Below are 13,208 nucleotides of genomic sequence, written 5' to 3'. Positions count from 1 at the left end.
ATGGGTCCAAGAGGGATTCTTTCCATGCTAGGTCGAATGCACACCTTTTGTGAATTTCTAGGAGGTTTACACCATCCCTAGGGCAAGTTTGAGGTCTTATTTTAAAGCCCATATGATATACCTAGTAGGTAGGGGCATTTTTAAGTATTATAAGCTTCCCTAGGCATTGAAAAGAGCACCCAAAAATTGTGGATTCCCAAGTTGGCCGAATTTGGAAACTTAAGCATCAAAAGAAAACATTCTTTAGAGAGAGTTGGTTGGAGAGTTCTTGGGGGGAGAATTTTTGGATAGATTTGGAAAAAGAATCTAAGTGGGGTAAAAATTTTGGAAAAAGGGGGAAAAAAACAAGGAGAAGAAGATAGCTTAGGAGGAGGGAGCTCAAATTTGCTTGGAAACCAGGTTGGTAACCTTATGTACCCTTGCTATGAAAGCTTGTTGTCAACTAGATTATTTTTATTGTGTTATGCATGTGAGTTTTTTTAATGTAGTTGTAATATGGTGTGTTGTAATGTTGTGTTGTGTAAGGTTGAGGGATCATGTTTTAGTTTTGGTGTATGTGTGTATTGTGATTTACTTTGTGTTGTGAATTCATATGTTCTTGTTGCAGTTTTCTGTTTTGGGTGTGACAAGGTGAGTCTCATCTCTTGGGAGGGAAAGAGAGCCTTGTGAGGGTAAGGGGTGCATAGGGAATGTGTTGGGTGAGAGTCTCTCCTAGAGTAGGAGAGGGATGCCATATGGGTGTTATGGGCCCCATATACCACCTTGCTGGAGTTATAAGTATTGTAAAGATGCCATGTGAGGGCATGTATGTGGTATTGGGTTGCCTTGTGAAGGCATGTGTATAAAATGTATAGCCTAATGAAGGCATAGTTGCAGGTGGAGTCTCCCCAACATTCATTTTCCACCCTTACCCCTTGAGATGGATCTACATGTGATCCTAAGTGGTCTACCTTGGTTGGGAATTTTTGTGGTTTTATTTGTCAACTGTAAAATGTGTGAACAATTTTGTAATGTGAGCATTGTGTTGTAAATGGTTGTTAGTAATGTATGTCCACCTAGTCAAGGTTCTCCCTGCTCGGGGGTGGCCTTTAAAAGGCCTAAGGTTGGGAGGAGAGTACCATGGGCTTGTTTGTGTGTGTTGTACTGCAGGTTGTGATCTATTGATTGAAGACTTGAAGAGAAGAAGGATGTTGTCTTATTTTCATGTGCAATAAAAATATACTTCCGAGTGAATTCTTATTGTATGAGGGAGAGTCACCCTTGGGTAACTCCCAATCTTGTGTTTTATGATAGCTTGTAAGCTGGAAAATTGTATAAGTGGACTATATAAGTGGACTGTATAAGTGGACTATACTTGTTGATATGTTGCTACATTCAGTGATTAAAGAAATTTATATATCATGCACTATCCTATAGTATATAGAAATGAGTAAAGTTGTTATGCTTTTGATTCTAAAATGACTCTAAGAGAAAATGTGTGTCTCCATTTGAAATTGATACATTTGGTTATAAAGACATTTTGTTAGAATTTCAAATAATGTTCTGGTTGGAAGGAACTAAAGTGGTTAGTGAAGTTAGTTAAATGTATTGTAAGAATGTACATCAATATTGTAGATCAAGGAAAATAAATATAACAAATAAAATAAAATAAAAATGCTTTCATTGAAAAAGAAAAATATATTTATATTTGTTGGTTCCTTTGACTGTAATATTGGTGCACTACACTTGGTATCAGAGCCCAGGTTTCCAAAACTAGGACCTAGGCTCATTATGTTTCCAATTTGAGTATTTTGTTTGTTGAAAAAGAAAACTTGAAATGTGTTTTTTAATTTTGAGTATTTTGTTGATTTGAAAAGGAAATTTAAGTAGTAGATCTGAAACTCCTTTCAACTCTATTCAAATACTAGACATTAGAAATATGAATCTGTGATAACACAAAAAAAAAATATATATATATTTATATATATATAACCATGAATCCGAAAAACTACAAGTTAAAATACAATAAGGAAGTTGTGTATATATGCATGTTGATACAGACCATGGTATCAAGGGATCAATGCATGGCTGTGCATAGCCCTTGATCTTGCCTTCAAAACCCAGTTTTGAAATAAATAAATAAAATATGCTATAAACAAAAATTAAAAATTAAAAAAAATGATTCTTTTATTAAAGACTTGTAACTCTGTGTGCGTTCAACTTTTGTGGATTTTGCTCGCATGAGACCTGAATAGACCCCTTCTGGAGAAAACCCAGAAAGTGTTTGGAAATATTCGATTTCATTTCTCTAAAAACGCAAATGCAATATGACTGACTCTTAAATGACAGAATTTGTTTTTCTCTTGTGTGCTCATCACTAAGTACAGGCAAGGCCAGGGACAACCCCCTCTCACACAAGAAATTAATAATAAAATGCTCATCTTTATATCCATGAAACAAAAACAAAAAAACTTGCAACAAATTATGGGCATAATAATGCCATAGGATATATCAGAGAACTCATGCATGGCTGAACATGGATCCCTCTACAAATATTGAGCTCTATCCATCTCAAACATATATCCACACAAGGATATGTGTGTGTATATCAAAGATAAACATATACACATCATTTATCCTCCATGGAAGCTTGCTTCCATCTCCAATAGCATTCAAGTACCTGTACAAAACAAAAACAAAACAAAAACAGAAACATACACACAATAACAATAGGGAAAAAAAAAAATGCATAATGGTTTGAAACCCTATGGAAAGAATATGAAAAATAACATAAGAAAGAGGAAAAATTTACTTTTATACTTTGTCATAGCCCTAATTTCGAATTAGGGTTAGGGTTGGAAGAGAAAGATAAAGAAATGAATTTCAAATTGATCATAAGTTGACTCTTTGACCCAAATTCAAACAGGATCCCCCTTATTAAAATGTTTTCTATTTCAAAACATAAAGTAAAAGAGGGAAAGTTGGTTAGTGGGGTGGGTGGAAAAGGTGGAATAGAAGAGGTCATATGTTCAAATCCCACTCCCACCATGCCATCTTCCTCTTTTACACAAATTTAAAATGCACTTATTTTATTTGCCCACATGAGTTTTATTTTTTATTGAAACTACTTAAGAGGTAATTATTTAAATAAGTTTGTGATAATGAAGCAACTAAGTGGTAATGTGTTAGTAATCATGAATAAGTGCTATTATAATTTCATGTCCATGAAGTTACCTATTAATGATAATTTAATATAATAATAATAATAAATAAATTTAAAAAAAATATTAAAAAATAATAATAATAATAATAAAATATTTTAAAAATAATAATAATAATAACAAAATATTTTTAAAAATAATAATAATTAAAAAGAATGAATAAATAAATAAATATACATATATGCATATGCAATGGAAGATAACACTTTAATATATCTAACCAATGTGGGACGTTGGCTAAGCAACTATGGTGGCAGGACACCCACCCTAAGTTGACTTTGGCCATGATTCCTCACAAAAAAAAAAAAGAGGAATTACCTTGTCTTAGTTGTTTGAGACTCCAATAATGAACTTTAAAGCTTCTTGACCCTGACTCTTAAACTCTTTTTTTTTTTGTAGGATGCCAGTGGTCACTCGTAACGCCCGCAGGCGTGGACGAGGTGGTAGACGTGCACGAGATGCACATGTAGAGCAGGATGCCAGTGTAGAGCATGGTGCTAGTATGGCACAAGAAGCTAGGGTTGGGCCAGAGATAGAGATTGGACAGGGGGAATAACCCTGGAACCCCAACCAGGACATTCTAGATGCTATCCAAAATCTTTTTAGTGTGGTACAACAGAGGTTGCCTGCAGCAGTAGCTCACCCTAGTCAGCAAATGTCAGAGGATCATAGGACTGTTATCAGAGAGAGGACAAGGAGTCCTCCACCTAGCCATATTGGGAGTCATGCTGAGCTCAAGGGGGAGTCTGTCCACAGACCTGAGTCTCCAGTAGGGGTAGAACTTTGACCTATACTTTGACCTATATCAAGAGCACCCTGGCATATAGGAGACGAGATTAAAGAATTGCTTCGTCTTCAACCACCCTCTTTTCATGGATCCACAGATGGTTCAGAGGCAGAATCCTTTTTGTTATGTTTGGAGAGATGTTATGGGTTGCATCCTTTTGGGAGTAATGTAAGGGCCCATTTTTCTGTACACCTTTTGCGAGGACCAGCCTCCAAATGGTGGGATGAGGAGAAGGCTATGGGGGATATTGATATGGACACTCTCACTTGGGATACCTTCCTACAAAGGTTCAAAGAGAGATATTTATCAGAGCATTACAGGCAGCGAAAGATTGATGAGTTCCATGACTTACAGCAGAGGGGATTGACAGTAACACAGTATGAGAATAAGTTTTTAGAGCTCCTCCCTTATGTTGACTATATGAGAGATGAGAAGCTTTGGATTAACCATTTCATTAGAGGTCTTAATCCCTCGATTGCAGTACAGGTTCGCATGACAGCACCAGTAGGCTTCAGAGCTACAGTGGAGAGGGCTCTTATTACAGAGGATATACGCAATAAGGCTCAGGATACTTGTGATAGATCTCAGCGTCGGGGTACTACCCCCTTTCCACCTAGGTCACAATGGAAGGGAAATCAGCGACACTCTTCAGGATCTTTTAGAGGCCCCCAGTCACAGCAGGATCAGAGGCAGAAGCCTCCATAGGGATACCAGGGCACTAAGCCCACAGAGGCTAGCACAGGGTTCTCGTCAGGATCATAGATCACAAGCTTCTCATACACCTCCAGCACAGACTCAGCAGCCCACTAGAGGTGGTTTTAGGGGATCTACTCAGACAGGGGGACACCAGCAGCCCCGATCTACAGGATTACAAACTCATACCTGCGGACCTTGTTATTCTTGTGGTGGCATGGGTCACATTGCTAGGGATTGTCCACATAGATAGAGGGTAGCTACATCTGACCCAACAGTGGGTGACATGGGATGTTCTCATAGGGTATTTTCAGCAATAGATGACAGACAAGCTGAGCATCAGGCTACTGTGATAGAGGCTACAAGTATTATTGGTGGTAGTAGTATATCTATATTGTTTGATCTAGGAGCTACTGATTCTTTTGTATCACCCTTAGTTGTGGAGCATTGTAGGTTGGTGGCAGTTAAGCAAGATGTTAGCTGGGATGTAGAGTTAGCCTCAGGTGCTAAGGTATTGGTTAGATCCATGGTCAGGAATTGTCCTATTCAAATTGGGGATTTCACTACTTGTGCAGATCTACGTATCACCCCCTTAGGATCATATGATGTAGTCCTTGGTATGGATTGGCTATGTGCTCACCATGCCAAGGTGGATTGTAGGAAGAAGGAGGTGGAGTGTAATGATGATCATGGTACACCTATAGTGATTTTAGGCATTCAGAGACCTGTGTCCCTCTGCATGATCTTTGCTATGCAGCTTAAGCGATGTATGAGAAAAGGGTGTCAGTTATATGCTATTACCATTAATGATCTTGAGGGAGAGGAGAATGGGCCATGTCTCAAGGATTACCCAGTGTTACAAGAGTTTAGAGATGCATTTCCTTCTAAATTACTGGGTATGCCTCCACCCAGGATAGTGGATTTCCATATTGATTTGGTTCCAGGGGCCCAACTAGTATCTAGAGCTCCATATAAGATGACTACTAATGAGCTCAATGAGCTCAAGATTTAGCTAGAAGAACTCTTGGAGAAGGGGCACATTCATCCTAGTGTCTCACCATGGGGAGCACTAGTTGTCTTTGTCAAGAAGAAGGATGGATCCTTGAGGTTGTGCATAGACTACCGCCAACTTAATAAGCTAACCATTAAGAACTGTTATCCACTTCCTAGAATTGATGACTTATTTGACCAGCTTCAAGGTGCTCGAGTGTTTTCAAAGATTGATCTGAAGTCAGGATATCACCAGTTGAGGATTGTGGAGAGTGACATCCATAAGATTGCCTTTCGCACGAGATATGGGCATTATGAGTTTACAGTGGTTCCTTTCGGTCTCACTAATGCCCCATCTGTATTCATGAGCCTTATGAATGGAGTATTTCGTACATTCTTGGATAGATTTGTGGTGATATTCCTTGATGATATATTGGTTTATTCATGGAATGAATAGGAGCATGAAGAAAATTTGAGACAAGTCCTTCAATGCTTGAGAGATAATCAATTATATGCCAATTTGCCGAAGTGTTCTTTCTTCTGCACAGAGATCAACTACCTAGGTCATGTGATATCAGGTGATGGGATCTCAGTTGACCCATCAAAGATTAGAGCCATTATAGACTGGCCAGCACCGACGACAGTTACAGAAGTCAGGAGCTTTATGGGGTTGGCTGGTTACTACAGGCATTTTGTGGAGGGTTTCTCAAGGATAGCACATCCTATTACTTCTCTCCAGAGAAAAGGGAAGAAATTTGAGTGGACAGAAAAATGTGAGAGATCTTTTCAAGAGTTGAAGAAGGTCCTCACTAGTGCTCCTATTCTTGTAGTACCTAATCCCTCTACAGACTTTGTAGTGTGTACTGATGCGTCATTGGATGGGTTAGGGGCAGTACTCATGCAGAATGGGCGAGTTATAGCCTATGGGTCTAGGAAACTTAAGACTCATGAACTCAATTATCCTACCCATGATCTTGAGCTCCCAGTAGTAGTACATGCCTTGGTTAGATGGCGCCATTTCCTTTTGGGACACCATTTTGAACTCCACTCAGATCATTATAGCCTCTAGTATATTTTCTCTCAACCGAACCTTAATGCTCAGCAAAGGAGATGGATGGAGTTTTTATGTAAGTATGACTTTGATGTACACTACATCAAGGGGAAGGAGAATGTGGTTGCAGATGCCTTAAGTCGGAGACGCCATAAGTTGTCATCCATGGTCACCAGCACATATTTGAGGGGGAGAATAATGCAACACTTACCAGAGGATGATTTTTATAGGGATGTGTGTCAGATGATTAGATCTCAGAGGCCTCTTCAGGGGAGGTTCTCCAACTATGTGTTAGAGTCTGATGGACTTCTACGTCACCGAGGGTGCATTTATGTACCTTCTACTAGAGGATTTCATGATTTTATTGTTCTTGAGGCTCATAGGGCACCTTATGCAGCACATCCAGGGGTTAGGAAGTTGCATGCAGACTTGAGATGACTCTTTCATTGGCCTGGCATGAGGATGCATATTGCAGGGATAGTTACTAGATGCCTAGAGTGCCAGAGAGTTAAGGCAGAACATGGACATCCTAGTGGGTTACTTTATCCTCATGAGATTCCAGAGTGGAAGTGGGATGTTATTTCTATAGATTTTGTTGTGGGTCTTCGTATGTCTTCTCATCGTCACGATGCTATCATGGTGACAGTTGACACATTGACCAAGGTGGCCCACTTCTCACCTATACATACCACTTTCACTGCTCCTACAGTAGCACAAGTATTCATGCGAGACATTGTGAGACTCCATGGCATTCCTCGCAAGATTATTTTTGATAGAGACTCTATATTTACCTCCTCCTTTTGGAGAGAGTTACAGGGAGCCCTAGGGACTAAGCTTAACTTGAGAACAGCATACCACCCTCAGACAGATGGGAAGACTGAGAGAGTTAACCAGGTATTAGAGGACATGTTGCGCATGTATGTGATGGATAATCAAGCTAAATGGGAGGAGTATTTGCATCTAGTAGAGTTTTCCTATAATAATGGGCACCATTCTTCTTTGGGCATGCCGCCTTATCAGGCCCTATATGGCAGACCTTGCAGGACACCATTAAGTTGGGATAGGATTGAGGACAGGGTAACAGTTGGACCACAGATTGTTAAGGAGATGGAGTAGCAAGTCTTGTTGTTTAGGCAACATCTCAGGGAAGCTCAAGACCAACAGAAGAAGTATGCTAATGCCCATAGGATAGATCGAGCCTTTATGGTGGGAGATAGAGTATTTTTGAGAGTGCGTCCGCACAAGAGACCAATCCATTTTGGAAAGGGCTCTAAGCTTGCTCCTTGATTTGTTGGGCCATTTGAGATTTTGGAGAGGATAGGACCAGTTGCCTATCACTTAGCCTTGCCACCTAGCCTATCACGCATCCACGATGTTTTTCATGTCTCTTCCTTGAGGAAGTATATTTATGATGCATCTCATGTTATAGATTGGGGTTTTATGCAGGTAGCACCAAATGGCCAGCTGTCCCTAGAGCCCATTCGCATATTGGCCTGCAAGACCCTTCAACTTTGAGGTAGAGAAGTGGACCAGGTTAAGGTCCAATGGGATTGCTATGATGAGGTCACAGCCACATGGGAGGACATGATGCAGATGAGACGTGACTACCCCTATCTATTTGATGAATTCCAGGAGGAAGTTCATGCCTAGAGGGGGAGGATGTCATGTCCCGCCCCGACCATCATAGCACTATTGACATTTTGTTTCTTTTGGACTTTGATAGTTAGACTCTAGATGACACATTATTACCCCCTATGGACATTGATATTTTGATCCTTAGACTATTTGATTTCATGTTATGTTATTGGGACATTGATACCTATATCATTAGGCTATATGATGATTCCTTATGATGTTACTAGGACACTAATATTCTAAGTAGTTTTTATGATGTTATTCAGATATGCTTACTTACCTTCTTGATGATCCATATGTCATGATTAAAGCTTATGTTATACTCAAGTGAATGTTTGATTTTTGAATTGTGGTCTCCATATGGTGCTAGATTATCATGTCTTAGCATATTTAGATTAACATTAAGAATTCATGTATCATTTGAATAAACTAGAATTGTATACTTATATTATATTTGATGCATTTCTTAAGGTAGATTAATTCCATAATTTTCTGTAAGAATAAATGATCATAATGTTTTACTATATAGATTAGAGAATTGCTACAAATGTGAAGTGTGTAATGTGATATGAATGGAAATACATATTTCATATTAGTTATGTTATTCATTGATGATAGAATCTATGTGATTTATATTTACATTATCATTTTATCACCTTATTCTTGGACTACTGATATTTGCAATAAGTGTGCAGGAAAGAAGCCCATGGATTTATGGAGAACCTTGCTAGGTGTTTGGAAAAACCAAGGTTAACCCTAAGGAGGGTATCACCTTTTTACCCTTGTATTTTATTTGTAAAACCAATTTGTGTGTATTATTGTGATTCTATAAAAGTAAATTTGTTTTTCTTGATGGCTTGCCAAGTGTATTGTGTGTATTGTGGTGTCACTTGACACATGTTCTCCTTTGTAGCATGCTTAGTGGGATGGTAGGTGGTTGAGTGAACCAAGGAGTGGTTTGGTAGGATTTCTTTTCCCTAGGTGTATTTATGGGTCCAAGAGGGATTCTTTTCATGCTAGGTCGAATGCACACCTTTTGTGAATTTCTAGGAGGTTTACACCATCCCTAGGGGTAGTTTGAGGTCTTATTTTAAAGCCCATATGATATACCTAGGAGGTAGGGGCATTTTTAAGTATTATAAGCTTCCCTAGGCATTGAAAAGAGCACCAAAAAATTGTGGATTCCCAAGTTGGCCGAATTTGGAAACTTAAGCATCAAAAGAAAACATTCTTTAGAGAGAGTTGGTTGGAGAGTTCTTGGGGGGAGAATTTTTGGATAGATTTGGAAAAAGAATCTAAGTGGGGTAAACGTTTTGGAAAAAGGGGAAAAAAAACAAGGAGAAGAAGATAGCTTAGGAGGAGGATTTCTGGTAAAAAGAGAGGGAGCTCAAATTTTCTTGGAAACCAGGTTGGTAACCTTATGTACCCTTGCCATTTGTCAAGTAGATTATTTTTATTGTGTTATGCATGTGAGTTTTTTGTAATGTAGTTGTAATATGGTGTGTTTTAATGTTGTGTTGTGTAAGGTTGAGGGATCATGTTTTAGTTTTGGTGTATGTGTGTATTGTGATTTACTTTGTGTTGTGAATTCATATGTTCTTGTTGCAGTTTTTTGTTTTGGGTGTGACAAGGTGAGTCTCATCTCTTGGGAGGGAAAGAGAGCCTTGTGAGGGTAAGGGGTGCATAGGGAATGTGTTGGGTGAGAGTCTCTCCTAGAGTAGGAGAGGGATGCCAGATGGGTGTTATGGGCCCCATATGGCACCTTGCTGGAGTTATAAGTATTGTAAAGATGCCATGTGAGGACATGTATGTGGTATTGGGTTGCCTTGTGAAGGCATGTGTATAAAATGTATAGCCTAATGAAGGCATAGTTGCAGGTGGAGTCTCCCCAACATTCATTTTCCACCCTTACCCCTTGAGATGGATCTACATGTGATCCTAAGTGGTCTACCTTGGTTGGGAATTTTTGTGGTTTTATTTGTCAACTGTAAAATGTGTGAACAATTTTGTAATGTGAGCATTGTGTTGTAAATGGTTGTTAGTAATGTATGTCCACCTAGTCAAGGTTCTCCCTGCTCGGGGGTGGCCTTTAAAAGGCCTAAGGTTGGGAGGAGAGTACCATGGGCTTGTTTGTGTGTGTTGTACTGCAGGTTGTGATCTATGGATTGAAGACTTGAAGAGAAGAAGGATGTTGTCTTATTTTCATGTGCAACAAAAATATACTTCCGAGTGAATTCTTATTGTATGAGGGAGAGTCACCCTTGGGTAACTCCCAATCTTGTGTTTTATGATAGCTTGTAAGCTGGAAAATTGTATAAGTGGACTATATAAGTGGACTGTATAAGTGGACTATACTTGTTGATATGTTGCTACATTCAGTGATTAAAGAAATTTATATATCATGCACTATCCTATAGTATATAGAAATGAGTAAAGTTGTTATGCTTTTGATTCTAAAATGACTCTAAGAGAAAATGTGTGTCTCCATTTGAAATTGATACATTTGGTTATAAAGACATTTTGTTAGAATTTCAAATAATGTTCTGGTTGGAAGGAACTAAAGTGGTTAGTGAAGTTAGTTAAATGTATTGTAAGAATGTACATCAATATTGTAGATCAAGGAAAATAAATATAACAAATAAAATAAAATAAAAATGCTTTCATTGAAAAAGAAAAATATATTTATATTTGCTAGTTCCTTTGACTGTAATATTGGTGCACTACAGGAGCCAACTCAAGGATTTAATATTTAGTATGGTATAAAGGAAATATGTTTTTTGAGTTCTACATACGATGATTGAGATCTATGAGCAAAGAAGAGATGAAAATTAAGAAATAGTAGACTAGAATGATTTGCTAATGCATGTAAGTGACCTTAAGGGTTACTATTGATGGATATAGAGTTCCAAATCTGATTGCATGATTTGAAGGGGAAGAAGTTTGATGTACTAGATAGAGGAAGGACCAAAAGATTGTTACACATCTATTATTTTGAAAGGAATAGTACCGAGATAAATTGGATAGTTGGTTCATTGATCTGATCCTAAAAATGTTTGGATAGTGGGTTCAAGTACCTTCTACAACTCCTCATAGGGTTGGAATCTCCTAACAGGGATTCAAAGTCTCCTAATAGGGAATCTTTGTAATAAGTATTGTGATAGACTACTAACAAGGTATATCCTCTAACAAGGAATATTTATATTAGTACATCATTTTGTGGGCATCATTTCCACCAGGGTTTTCCCTCTAATCAAGGGTTTCCCTAGTCAACATAGCTAGTGTAATTGTGTATGTGCATTTCTTTATGGTTACTATTTTTTTTGGTTAAGTGGTTGAGAATGATTTAAAAGGTTAAATCTTTATATAACTAATTAACCCCACCTCCCTTAGTAATATTGGTGAACTACTATTTCTAATAATCTAGAGAGGTCAAAAAGTCATAGCTCATTCAGTAAGAGCATGACCTTTCCCTATGGGGGGGATGAAGACTTAGGAGCTAAAATGTGATACTTCTGCATGGCTTCCTCTAAAGCCTCCAAATTTTTTCAACACCTAGAAATTAGATTTCCATCCTTTCCACAAAAGCTACAAGTCTCAACTAATTTCTTCTTAGTCTTGGAGGTAGGCTTAGTAGACTTCAAAGAAGATTTATCCTTGGAAGGGTTAGCTGGAGGTTTGGAATTAGTTTTCAATGTATCTTTCTTTGATTTGGCTTTCTATTTTGGTTTCCCCTGAGAAGACTCAACAACCAATGCTTGGATATAAGAGCTAGAAGCATCCACTTATTGGATCTTTGCCTATTCTCATGTAAAATAATCACTAAATGTCTCAAAAGAAGACATTTGATGTCTAGTACCCAATGCATCCATAGTGGAGTAAAAAGTGGAAGAAAAGATCTGATACTTTCCTCACAACTTTGAGAGTATTAAAAAATACACTCATCATCTATTTTGTTTTTTACACATCCCTACAATACTATACATATAGATTTCAACTTCATTAAGAAGTCCTTAATGGTGAGAAAACTAGTAGATGTCAAAGAAATCAACTCTATATCAAGCTATAGTGCCCAAAACTTATTCCTTGTGCTAAAAATGTTGGGAAACTTGGTCCAAATAGCCCAAGGAGTGGTGAAATCATCTAAGTGAAATAGGAGACTATTAGAGATTTTCAGTGCATCAATCCCATGGCTTGATCCATTTTTTTTTTTTTTATAGAACCTCAAAAGGGCAGTATAGGATAGGTTGATTCTCATCCAAACATGACCATAAGCCAAGTGACATAAGAAGTTGAGTAATGTGTGCTTTCCAACTGTGGTAGTTGTGCGGTGTTAGCTAAGCCATAGAGGGGTCCAACATTGAGAGAAGAAGATGGAAGTAGAAGGGTCAATTCTAAAGAAAATTATAGAAATGAAAATGTATCCCCCATAATGTATAAATATATCCTTCCTAAACCAAAGAAACAACTATGGAAAGCACAAAAACTAAGAAAAAAAACTTGGACGCTAGATGTAGAGAGGGAGGAAACTAAAGTCTCTACTTTAATGACAAAAATAAGAGTTCAAATGGCCTTGTAACAAAATGAAACTTGCAACATCATCTCTAGCTTGGAACCAAATTTTTGGTGCTTCTTTCAGATCAAAGAAAGACATTTGTATGCTCAAGCTATGGCCAAAAAATGAATTACTCCTCCATAGAATATGCTCTCTAGAAAATTATAGACACTGGAAAAAATTTGACAATCATATGGCTATTAAATGGCTATCTAGAAAAACAAATTGAGCCACCAAAACAAAAATTTGGTCACCGAAAAAGAAATCCAGTCACAAGAAAATGACATTAGTTGTGTTGGA

At 38.0% G+C, this 13,208-nt stretch overlaps 1 protein-coding gene across 1 annotated transcript; it reads left to right on the top strand.

The window, feature by feature from the left end:
• The first annotated feature begins 4,966 nt into the window (after nucleotides 1–4,966).
• On the top strand, nucleotides 4,967–5,692 carry LOC149577161 (uncharacterized). Its single transcript, XM_089795792.1, has one exon. It carries the CDS (start codon nucleotides 4,967–4,969, stop codon nucleotides 5,690–5,692), a length of 726 nt encoding a protein of 241 aa, XP_089651918.1.
• The last annotated feature ends 7,516 nt before the right edge of the window (nucleotides 5,693–13,208 follow it).

This window comes from Cupressus sempervirens, chromosome 1 (genome assembly GCF_028749045.1).
Source record: "Cupressus sempervirens isolate cs-2001-9-10 chromosome 1, ASM2874904v1, whole genome shotgun sequence".
In the NCBI taxonomy this organism is placed as follows: Eukaryota; Viridiplantae; Streptophyta; class Pinopsida; order Cupressales; family Cupressaceae; genus Cupressus; species Cupressus sempervirens.
The sequence above is the reverse complement of the archived record's forward strand: the minus strand, read 5'-3'. Positions and strand labels throughout refer to the sequence as shown.